This window comes from Dromaius novaehollandiae, chromosome Z (genome assembly GCF_036370855.1).
Source record: "Dromaius novaehollandiae isolate bDroNov1 chromosome Z, bDroNov1.hap1, whole genome shotgun sequence".
Lineage (NCBI taxonomy): Eukaryota > Metazoa > Chordata > Aves > Casuariiformes > Dromaiidae > Dromaius > Dromaius novaehollandiae.
This window is the reverse complement of record NC_088132.1, coordinates 17423306-17436635: the sequence shown is the minus strand read 5'-3', so window position 1 is coordinate 17436635 and position 13330 is coordinate 17423306. Positions and strand designations below refer to the sequence as shown.

Sequence of the window (13330 nt, the reverse complement as noted above, 5' to 3'; positions counted from 1 at the left end):
AATGAATCCAATTATTATTATATTTCAAATATCCACAATGCCATGAAAATAACTGCTTTGGGCCTGCTTAATAAACATTTTCACATATTCATTATTAATATACTTCTAGCAGATTTACATCATCTTAATCCTTCAAGAGGCAAGAAATTCCTATCAACACTACTATTTTTCATATGAGTCAGATAAACAGCACAAAGAATGAGCACTGCTTTCCGATAGTTAATACACTCAGAAATATTTTCCAAAATGTAAACGTCATATTCAGATTTTTTTAGTTTAAAAATCTATAATGTAAATTGAATCATTATCTATATCTTATGCATGGATCCCATAGACAAACCATAACTAGCAATCTAGTATTATTTTTGCTATTACATACTGAAATCTGTTTTCTACAACATATTAATTTCCAAGAGCAGTTCAATACCTCAACAACAGGATACAAAACAAAATTCCTCAAATTATCAAGTGAAACAAATAAATCCTGTTTAGTCTTGGCCTATAACCCTGAAATAACAAGTACATGGAAGAAGAAAATATTTAAGAACAAATGCCAGAATGAAGAAATTTTTAATAGTAACAAGCAGCCCAGATATACTATTATGAAATAAGTATCAGCAACAAACTGAATTAAGAAATTACGTAAATCATCAATCACTCCAATGATTCTTCATGGTAAGAAATTTATTTTCTAAGAAACTGTGCTGTAAAACAAGACATCATCTTCAAGATGTTTTCTTCCCTCAGAAAAAAAAGCGACAGGAAAGTTGCAGTAAAAATTCTGCCTGGCAGCAAGCAATTATAATAGATTCTATTCCCTTTTCCAGCAATTTTTTCCTCACTACATCCTTCTCTCTTCTCCCTTCATATTGTTCTGTTTATCAGAACTTTAATTTTGTTAATTGCTTTCTGTCTTTCAAATTATTTTCTGTATTTAGCTTTTTTTTGCAAACAGAAAGAAATATAAAAAGCAGAAAATAACTATTACCCAAATATACACACACACACACACACACACACACACACACACACACACACACAAACATCCATATTTATGATCTGGCAACCTTAGACAAAAATTTTTCCTGTGTTTCATATAAGGCAGTCAGTGGAGAAATCAGTATGCAAAACATGTAAGTTTCTTTGCATAACTATGGATGGTGAAACTGCACAGAGAATAAGAAGAAATTAAAGTTAATCTAAGCCTAAATACCAGTGAACTCCAAATGCCAAAAATATTGCCATTGCAGTCAGTTGTAGCTGTTGTCTGCAAGTCTGGGCTTCCAGGAGGAAGTGAGTCTCTTCTTACATAGCATAGAAAATATACCATGCTTTTCTCAGTTCTCCATAAAACTGATGTGGCTGTCTTGAAGAACTACACGCATAACCAGAAAAATTAAGGAGAAAGGTATTACTGACCATGCCACTCCATTTCAACTCACTCAGGAAGCATTTGTCAACTCGTTTAAAACTTTAAAATGACAGACAAGATCTTTACTACCTGTATCCTAAGATTCAACTCATCCTCCACTTTTGGAAGAAAGTATTACACTAATATGTTAACATTTGGTACACTTTACTGATACAGGAACAGCACCAGCATGGATTATTACAGCATTCTTCCTGTAAGAGTATGGGTATAAAAACAAATATAATTTTGACCCTCTTTGGACTTTTCTTTCAGTGCTGCATTTCCCAACAATACCTAGTTAACTTCACAGATTCTCATATGCTTGCATAATATCTTTGCATTGGCTGCAAACATAAGGAATATTTGTTTTCAATGGTAATGTTTGTTTTACAATAGCAATACCTCTATTTTGGCTTAACCCAGTATATTTTTCCTTTCCTCCAGTGCATCTACAACATGGGCCAACATGTTCAGGAAAGACTTGTAAAGGTATTAGTATCCACCACTACTACTTCAAAAGATGAAACAGACACTGGTTAATGACTTTGTTTATCTGAAAGTGCAAGCAAATAGCCATAAACTAGAAATGCATTTATCATTTTATCAAGTCACAACTTCATCAAACTAGTTCAAAACAAGTTTTCTCAGCTCTTATCCGCTGTGTCCATGGACTTCAAGACTTAAATAAATGAGTCAACCAGTTAGCATTTTAAAAAAATTTAGTGAGGTTTTTTTAAAATAGTACCATTAAATTCCCAAGAATATAAAACAATTTTTGGTGCAATCATTGCTTTCATTAAACTGCACTTACGGTCTTGCAAAACTGCACTTACGGTCTTGCAACATTTTGGAATTGCCTGATCTTTGCATCCATTTTTAAACACAGCTTTCATTCTTGTGCCTGAGGAGGCTCTCTTGATAGATTTGGTTATTCTAGCAAGCAGCAATTTCCAACAACATAATATTATTAATCAATGCAAAACTGACTTGCATTACTCCAAGAAGACATGTTTACCTTCTCTGTCTAAACACAAGAGATTCCCTGCACAAGAAGAGCAGGTAAGTATAAAGCAGTTACCTAAGAACACGCAGCTGTCCAATTTACTGCACTCTTACAATAACACAATCGGAAAAGTGATTTTTTTTTAATTTGCCATTTAAATATACAATGGTGCATAGGTCTTTCTCTTTGGCATGGATATAAAAAAAAATAACCAATATAAAATCTAATGTAATTTAATAATGGCTGAAGGAAATATCAGTTACAAAATTCTCCATATAGTTTGGAGGACTAGAAACTGTCAGGACATAAGGACTGCCTATAATCTGTACATCTTTCTAATGCTTTTACAGCCTTTTCACAACTTTTTAAAAAAGATTTTCTGATCAGTACAAAAACATTGCTCTCATATGCATAAATATGTAAGTATACCACAATCTGTGTAATTAATTTACATTTTTCTCCACTGGTAAAAGGCTATGCAAATAAAAAATATAAGATTATGGGGAAAGGACAAAAACCTCATACTTAGGCAGTGCCTTCAACATTAAATGTCCTCTCTTACTTGGGCTGCTGGGTAACAGCAGAGAATATGCCTGATTCAGTGCATGTTTAATATAAAGCACATAGGCAGTCTCAAAAGACTAGTCACATGTCTACACGAATTGAACCTAAGAGACCGATTTTAAAGAGGCCTTAGAAGAACTCTCTCAGATAGCATGAGGGGTTCCCAACTCATTAAACTTCGCGTACTAATTCATTACTACTTTTTTCTATTGAACTCAGACAAGCTCTATATATTTTTTAACCTTTTCCTTTAAAATAAAAATTCGAGTTACTGAGATGTTATTTACACTGACAAATATCACCTGCTCAACTAATAAAACTATTTTGGCCTGTCACTCTGAAGCAATTCTACCTCAACTGTTTGCTTCAGTCAGATCAAACAAACAAAAAACATGAAATGAGCTTTCAGAAAAATTTAAACTTGCCATGACTTTGGCTCCCCAAAATGAAGATAATTAATACTGTAGAGATCCATGTCTTCAGTGTGCCATGCAAAGGTTGTTTTCCACATGCCAAAATAGAGATACGGGGTATTTACACCCTCAATAGAAATTCCACAGTCTTCTCCTACAACATCCAATATTGTATTAAGACGGGCAATATTCCATTCCTCAATATCCTGAAAAAGACATGTAACAAATGTATTAATAATAATAAATTAAAGTAATGCAACCTAATTTAATAGTCTCACTCAAAAGATACATGCCTGATCGAGAGTTTCAGGGGAGTACAGATTACAACAAATTTGTAAGTTCCTTGGCAGACTGCTGAAGTTACCTGAAAAAAAATCTTTTGACCTTTAGTAGGATTTAGATCAAGTTCTAACTTCCAGATGTTCAGAGCACAGAATGTATAGAGTTTCATATCTGCTAAGGCTTACTACATCAATCCTAATAAGGATTAAAACTCCATCTACAACAGAAATAATAGCAGCAGACAAAAATCTTTGATCAGTGAATAGCTAGAAGACACTAAGTTTCACCAGGCATATCTACGCTTTCAAATTACTTATAAAGTAATACTACACAGTATGAAAAATGCTTAACAAATGGTAACTTTCCTCTACAAATTTACCATATTCTCTGAAAGGTATGAAAAATAAAACCATTACATCACTTCAGAGATATTTCTAATCATAATGAAGTACTGCACAATAGAGCACTTCAGAAGAAATCTAGTGATTTCATGCGATTTCAGCTGTTTTTCTTCCATTATTGCCTATACAATTTGTGTATTAAAAGCCCTCCATGTAGTTTTTGTTGTATTTCAGGTTCACCCACAATGTGCAGTACTAATCTCAGGTCATACAGCATGCAAAAGATCAGCAGGGCCAAGATCAAAGCTACAAAACTGAAAAGAAAGACTGCATTTCATTATAACAGCAATCATTAGCGCCTCCAGGAAAGGCATTACCAGGTGCACAGACAGTCAAAAAATAAATAAATAAATAAAACTGTGGAATATAAGCAAAGCCATTATAAAATCAATTCCAGTAACTCGCCTTATTGAGAATACAGCACTTAGGCATGTTATGCACCACCATATCCCCCCCACCGCGATGCTACACTGATACACTGCACAGTTCTGGTAATCTTAACTCGGGTCTGGGGAACAGGCTGCAGACAGACTCAGCAGATTAAGACCAAGAAACATGATAACATACAGCAGTTGAACAGGTGGTGAAGGAAGTACATCCAAGTTAAAGGAAGAAATAACGGACTGTTAAAACTCTCAGTTTTCATCTCCTTGCTTTTTGAGATTTTATATCAAGTATGTTATGTGTGCAGCAACCAGAACTGATATACAAGACAGTAACTTCTGTATGAATCTCAACCTTTTAGTTGAAGAACCACCTCTGACTGCAGTGACTATTTCATTTAAAAAGAAAAACTATCCTTAAGTTGTCTGGGAACTGGAACAAAAGAGCTGTATTTATACAGTGAGTTAATTCCTGATAGCATTTTTCAGCTTTTAATGAGACCTTTAGATTTGATGCATTCACATGACAGAAAGGGCACTTGAGCTTAAAAAATAGATACATACATACACACACATACATACACACACATACATACACACACATACATACACACACATACATACACACACATACATACATATATGAATGATAAGCATTATCAGAACAAACAATTAAACAAATATGAATTTAAATAGTAGATGCTGGTAAAATTTGCAGCTTTCAAATCTCAAAATCCCAAATGTGAGCAAGGCAGAAAAGTTATGAGATAAAAAATTTGTTTGAAGAAGGAATTTTAAATTCATTATTCTTCAAATTAATTTACAGATTTACTTGAAAAAAACACAGATCTTTGGTCACAGATTTTGCACAGTCATTTTGGAGAAACAAAGTCTACTTATTATATATACACAACAAAAAAAACAGATATCTACTCAATAACGGGGTCAACGACTTAACCATGGAGTCACAGAGGCACTTACATAAGGTTATATCACAAGAACAAATACACCAGATAAAAATCAACTGTTAATCAACTCTAGATCAACTTTCTGACAGTGGCCAAAAGCAGACATCTAGGGAAGAGCCCAAGAACAGGGTAAACATAATAATACTTTTCCAGAATACCTGTCCAGCCTCCAGCAATTTGCAGATTGAAGGTTTTTCCAGCCAGAGGTAGTACAGCTGTATTTAACAGGTCCCAGTGAGCTTTTCGCTCATTGATTTGTCCAGTCACTTTTTTTGAATACGCGTAAGTTTCTAGCAACCATAACATCCTGAAATCTTACTTTGTGCTCACTAACAATTAAGTGAATGTTAGGAGAAAAAACTGATCTTTTTTTTTTCAAACACCACATCTCATTTTCACACTGCATATTAAGTCACTGCTAGTCAGCAAACAAACATACCGCTAGTGTTTTGTCCCTGACACAAAAGCCAATCATCCAAAGAACAGAAAACTAAGTTGCTTCAAGATGCAGAACATACAAAATATACAACCTCTGCAAGAAACATGAGCCCTTTCCCAATGATTACTTCAAACAAGCTGCAGAAGTTCTACTTTTAGTGGAAACGCTCAGTTGAACTTTTTTTTTTTAAGTTTTATTTTTATATCTAGATTATTACAAGCTGTTACTTTGCCTCATAGATACTACTTTTTTTGATATTGCAAAACACTACATAAATGCTTATTTTAATTTTTAATACAATATGGTTCAAAGTTTAGCAATAGTTACAGAACTGTTTTTAAACTTTATACTTGCAATGCAGACTATAAAGATCACAGGAGCTTTAGAAAATACTTTAAAAAGTCAAAACATAATAATACTTCTCAAAACTACTTCTCAAAGTATATCTTAGAAGGGTATTTCATATTTAATTATCAGCATTAGAGCAGTAATACACATATTACGTGAACTTAAAGCTTAGCTGGTAGTTTCTTAAAAATACAAAAAGCTATCTAGACATTATAATCTATTCAGTGTTAAGAAAATAACAAATATTTATTCTGATTCCAGCCTGTATCAGAATATTGGTTTACAATAATTTCAAGGGAATGGGTTAAGAAAATATTTTAACTTATCCAAATTTTTGACAGCAAATTCTTTAAAGAATACCTGTCATGTACCATTCAATCCAACATCAGGAAAAGGGTGAAAATAGCATATTTTGCTATATTTACAACAAAGAAATAGTTTTCCAATACCACAAGCTTGATACAGCCTATCATCCATGGTCTTTGCTACAGCACATCAGACTTGCCTTACACTTCTTATGAGAAATATTATAAAGGTACAGGCAGCAATTCATACAAAAGACCACTAGACCAATCTTTATTAATTTGCTGCACAAATCAAACACTGTAAATTGCTGTCCAGAGTTGTTATGGCTCTTTTAACCTCATCAGAACCAGTTTTTAATGTGATGTGGAGATAAAATGGGAGAGCTTACAAGCAGCTTTCAAAGATCTGAACACTTGCATAGTCTGGAAGGAGCTGACCCATTCCTTTTCTCAAAGACACAAAGAAACTGTAGCTCTCAATACCTTGCACAAAAAGTCAAGTTCAAGATTTTAAACAGAATGAGGACCTCTCTGCTGATAAGACAGGATTCAAATGAAATTAATTTCTATTCATTTCTCCTTTTAAAGCAATTACAATAGTGATGTAGTACTATTCTTCACACTTCCTTCCACAAATCTGCCAGTCTGATGTACTCTGTTTTTATGAACATAATTTCTGTATGTATATGTCAATTCATACAATCCTCTTTCAGTGTTCAATTTTTCTTTAAATTATCTCATGGGTTGATTTCGATAATACCTTGACAAACAAGAAATCTGCTCTATAACAAGGATTAAAAAGCCCCTATGACTAACAGCTCAAATAAAAAGTAAGATTAAAAAAAAAAAGCTAATTAAGACAAAGTGAAAAGATGTAGGAGAAATATACAGAAAAATTTGTGCTTGGTCACCCATTCCTCTCTCACTTTTTCTACACGCCCACCCACTCACAGCCACAAAAATAATTTAAAAATGCCAGATTTTTATTATTTCTTCAAGCTTATAAAGTACAGATAGAGAAATGCTATGATCAGAATTCCTGCACCATAAAATACCAGTTCAGAAATGTAATCATTCTTCCTTTTTTAATCCATTTTTTTCTCCTCAGTACCTTTTCAGGTATGACTTTTGTTTTGCAGCACCTTTTTGAAGGGTGAAAAATCCAGAAGTAATTAGATTGCCTTTGAAAATGCATACGAAAAACAAGCACGTAAGTGAGGTAATGACCACCTCGAACTCCACAGTGGAGAGATCATGAACAGAAAGGATCTCTCATGCAAGCATGTGCTAAAACACCTATGACTTTCCGCATTAAAAAAAAAAAAGTACTGAACTACTTTGGGGCCTTTTTTGCAGTCATTATAAAGTATGCATACACAATTCTACTGGGAGATAAGGAAACTGCACTTATCTGACCAGGATATGACTGAGGTAGCTAGCCAAATTCTGGATCCTGGCTCTTAAGCACAGTACAAGAGCAAACTGGGCAAGTCACGTGCCCAATAATGCCCTTTCTGTTCTTCTACCAGTCTTTATAGTTACTTCTTTCTACTCAGTGACTTTTTAATTTACTGTAAATTGTGATGAGATAGAACTCATCCAAACTTCAAGACTATCATCACTCATTATCAGAAGCTCATTTTACTGTTCTTTTGTTCTTATATTCTTATGTTTTGTTCTTATACTATTATCTTTCTTATATTCTTATTCTCCAGTCATTGTTACTAAACACACTGTACTCCACATCTCCTCATTAAGCCACACAGTAACTTCTTGTATCCACTGCAAAGGATGACATACAGAATGATGACAACAGATTGCAAGAGACAATCTGTAAGACTATGTCAGCAATTTCTCCACAAAGTAACTTGATAATTTCTTTCAGTTTAAGAAATTTAAGATAGTTGATGAAAGACAGCAATTATTGACAAAGTGTCCACCATTAGGAACAGTTCTAATGTACAAGTCACAGCTATGATGAAAAAAACAAAATCTTTTTTGGTATACTACACAGAACACATACAAGTTAACAAAAAATTCCTCTAATCTAATGGAGGCAAAGTACAGCTGCTCTCCTTCTCAGTCCTGTAAAACACTCCTGAAAAGATTGTTTCCTTCACATCTGTTGTTTGATAGCAAAAATGGCCTCTTCAGTGGATCAACCCACCTTCCCAAACTTGCTCTCTCATTCAAAATTTTCATGTTTCATTCTTGAACATCCCTTCTAGTCTAAATCTCACATCTTTTATAAAGCTGTTCCACATCCTTACTCTCCTAGTACCACCAGTCTTAATTCTTTAATGAGCAAAAGTATGGTGAAATTCTCTAATAAAGGAAGGTAGAGGTCAAAGATTATTTTGAATCACTATACAGTTATCAAAGACCTGCTGAGTTGAACCAAAGGAACAGAATCAGTTTTCACTTTCCTTTACTCTTTCGTTTAATACCAGTCTTCTACTCCAGGTATATTTTGGTACCCCAGCATCCATTACCCTACAAAAGAAATATTGCTCTCTAACCCCACTGACTTGTCTCTCCTAAAGCCTTAGGTTAAGTTACAACACCAATGCTGTCCCTAACTCATCTCATGGTCAAATTCAAACTCTACGGCTAATGTTAGGTGGTACTTTAAAATCAGCTGGTCTATCAAAGGAAACAGCTCAAAATTCAAATACATCTGATGCTACAGTTGCTATTGCATTAGAGATGTAGCTACAACACTATTTAGCAAAACTAATCAACGGTTAATCTAATGGCTCTGCTAATCTAATCACTTTACGTTACTGAACTAATGTGCTCCCTAAAGCTAAGATATGGGAGAAGGCAACCGTCTCATCAGACAGAATAAGACTAATTGAGGAAGAGAAGCGGAATTGTATCTTCAAGCCAGGAGCTCAAGAAGAGTGATGAGAGAGAGGCAGGACAACAGTTATACCCTACTTCTTCCAAGCCCTGGCTTTTCTCTACTGAACAACAGATTCCATTCACAGTCAGATCTGTTTTATGGCCTGCTGTAAACACCAGACTAACCTGGTGGAGGAATTTGTCTCTGGAAGTTCTTTTGAAACAAGGAAGAATTTTTGCCCTAGATGCTAAACCAGCCCATGTAGGCAGTCTATGCATCTTTCCCACCCTTCTGTGCAGATGAAATTTCAAATAAAAAAACTTGCTAGGGAAAAGGCCCCTAGAAAACAAGTAAAGTGAATTTGAGCTCCCAATATCTGATACAACAAGGAGACAACCTAATCTGCACCCTCGGTGACTGGTGGTATAATTCCAGCAACAGCTAGGAGTGGCATGGAAATGAAAGATCTGACAGTAGTTCACCAGAACAGGCACTGCCCAGAAAAAGTAAGTGAACTGCACTCTCCAATTTATTAAGAGTTATAATTGCCAGACAAGTTAATAAATTAACATATGAGGAAACAAAATCACTCTCTTCCTTCATCCTTCCTGATGGGAACAGTAACTTTCTGCAGCTGTTTCACCTTCTTAGACTAGACTGACTGAAGTTGGTATAAAATTCAAGCTAACTTGCAAGGAAGACAGGTCTCTTGAAATAACATAATAAAGCAAAAATAATTACTTTTCAATTTAGCTTCCTAAACAAACATATTTCTTACCTGTTCACAACCAATTTGTGAATCAGATTAGTAACTGAAGCTAATGAACTGGCGATTTATTATTGACATTATAAGCTCTATACTGTATCAGGAATATTCACTTTCACTCAATTCCAGATGAGCCTATAGCAACAGAAAAACAGGACCTTGGACATTTATCTAATAAACTTCCTAAGCTTTCCAAGTCACCTTTAGAATTAAGACTTCAACACAAATAATGATCTTTGCAATCTATTCTTTTTTTTACAGTACTTCTCTGTATTAGTCACCTGTATTATCCTTCTCTTACAAAGCACTGTAATTAAATGTAAAAGCAATCAAAAATGCATACAGAATAATACTTCAGCTATCTTAAATTTATCTGAACAGTGTACAGACCACTCGTTCTCTCAAGATATTTCCTAATTCATAAAGATTTCATCTGTATTCAATAATGACAGCTAAGCATAAATGCAACATTATAAATACACAAGAGAGATTCTAGAAAAAAACATGTATCACAAGAGTTAGCTTTGGATCATTGATAGTCGTTGCCAAATTCCAAAACATGCATTTATAGTTTTGTTCCTTTCCTATTTCTTTTGTCCTGTATAACACAGGTTTTACAACTTTGCCCCTCCTTCCAAAGCCCTCAAAATCTGTCATCTGCTGTTCTAAGAAAATCAAAGAACACTGCGTGATCTATGCTCTTTCTAGCAAAAAGCCAGTAAGGTACTGGATTCCACAAGTCAGAATACTATTTCTTAAATACTCTAAATAGTAAAAATCAAGACTTCATCATTCTTCAGAGACAGATTTCTCAATCTAAAACTCAATGTCATCATGCAAAAAGGAAATGCCAGTGGCAATTTTTTAAACTGAAGAATAAGGACCTGCAGCACAGCTGCACTTCTCACCAATTTTGATGGTCCAAGTATAAGCAAACATTATAGTTTCACTAAAAATACAAAGACGCAATAAAATCTAACAACTGCGCCTGTGTCTAGCATTTTTAACAGAATTCAACAAGATATTTACCTGTCTGTATTAAATGTAATGTCTGTAGCACAGTCTTTTTTATAAAATGCATTTCATAAAAAGCAAACATCTGTCTCATTTATCACAAATAGGCTGTTATGACAAATTAATTGTCATCCCCTTTCTCCTATATTTTGCCCAAAAAGGTACGTAACTGTATTCATCCCCTTTCCCTGAATAACGAAAATCCATGAACTGAATAAACATATAAAAGCAATACCTAAATTCAAAACTAAATCAAAAAGATAGTCTCTTAGCATTCACTACTTTCAAGTGAACAAAAACGAAAAATACTAGTTGCCCAAGTGCACCATCTGGTGGCCAAAACTAACTTTGGCAAAAATGTTCTAACAAGAACCAGTAGCATCCATAACATCCCAACCAACAATTTGGTACCAGAGGTTATTCCTCTCTTTCCTCTAAATCCCACTGAGCTGTATAACCTGCTGCAACATTAACTATTCAGTCTGTTTACACTCTTTCCTCAGTCTCTATTCCTTTCACTGGCATTTCTCCTTTGTTACCCATTTATTATTAAATCATACCTATTTAATCATAATCATCTAATCCTTTTGTTCTACATTAAGATCCATTACTTTTTTCTTCCCCACTAATTTATTCCCTTCTGCCTATACCTTTCAATGCTTCGTCTCTCCCTCCTATGTATCTAACATTCTTGTGAGTTAAGACCGTACTTCTCATTTCCCCTCTTGTTTTTTGTTCTTGTTCTCTACCTTAGCCTCCCAGTCTAATGACAGTGCAATTCCATCAGAAGGAAATCTCTATCCTTCTCTTTGACCAGTTAGCACCCCCCCAAAAAAAAAAAGAAAAAAAAGAAAAAAAAAGAAAAAAATCAGACAGTACTACCTTCTCTTTTCTTTGGGGAAGTAATCTTTAGTAGATTTTAAAACCAAAGAAAACAATCAAAACAAAGTATATATTTGCATGTTATCCGCCAATGTTAAAAAATGAGACACGGAAAAAGGACCTACTTATGCTACTTATTGAAAGAAAAAGACTGTTCTCCTGTATTTCATTTTGATCTCCTCAAACCAACAGCTGTCTATATCTGAAGTGTTTCTTCACCAAAACACCTAAACTCAGAATCTTTGATGATTTCCTAACTAATTTTTATACAGCTATTTGGACACACAACAGAATTTAGACTTGCTCCCTTTTTTAAAAAAAATGACTATTGTACATTTATAGCTGTGTTTTGAAGACTGCATAACCTACTGAAGAAAGTCGAATTGCCTCAAACCATGTTGGCTGATTGTATTTATTTTAGGACAGAGTCCGTAAGTAATTTCTTTTTTGTCAAGAAATATGAAATATTAGCAGGCCCTCAGACCATCTGCCAAAGGGAAATTCTGCTATTTTTAAAATGACTGGAGAAGGGAATTACAGAGAATATGAAGTAACTTCAGAACTCTACACAGGATGGATTCTTTTGGAGAAAGGTTTGCCCTGTATTTTGCATGACCTGAAACCTTTTCTGAAATTCTAACATTTCTACTGTTAGTCTCATTACTTAAATAATCCTTTCAATACCTAGTTCCTGTTGTTACATACACAGCAATTTGATTCCAAGACATTCCATATGTCTCTGGGTAACAAGATCTGTATTAATAGTCCCTTTTACCCCTGATGACCTATGTCAGTAACCAGCAAAATTCATTTCCTTAGGAAGTTTCCTTTTTCATCTATGTTAATTCAGAGGTACACAATAATTTTAAGTGCATTTCCAGGAAATTGCAGACATTCCAAAAACATAAAAAGTATACTATCGATTTTCCTAAGTGAAAGAGAGAAATAAAGTTACCTACCTTAAAACTAAAAGATGAAGTAAAGTTAGTTAAAAATCTCACTAACTTTCCACACAAGTACAGATAGGATGTATCTTGAAACAGTTAATAAACAAAGAAATAAATCTTAAAGAAGAAAGGAAGGAATCTCAAAGTGCTAGACAGTTCAAGGCAAAAAAGGTGAGGAGTCTTATAATTAGGTATAATGTCAATAGCAAGAATAAAATTGTCTCACTCTTGCAGATGTAGAGTTAATTTCGACCTTGCTTGGAGTCTTAAAAGAGTAACACAAAGTTTTCAAAAGGACAGATTCTCAGGCATTAAGCAAGAATGCAACCTTTAAGTACAGGACCCTTTAAAAGAGGGCA

At 34.3% G+C, this 13330-nt stretch overlaps 1 protein-coding gene across 10 annotated transcripts in view; it reads right to left on the bottom strand.

Annotated features, from left to right (window-relative positions):
• KDM4C (lysine demethylase 4C) overlaps positions 1–13330 on the bottom strand; it is a 255488-nt gene that overhangs the window by 220692 nt on the left and 21466 nt on the right. For all 10 annotated transcript variants that reach the window (XM_064502918.1, XM_064502920.1, XM_064502917.1 and 7 more), the window contains one exon: positions 3404–3597. In XM_064502918.1, coding sequence (XP_064358988.1) covers positions 3404–3597 — 194 coding nt within the window. The remainder of the gene's footprint in view (positions 1–3403; positions 3598–13330) is intronic.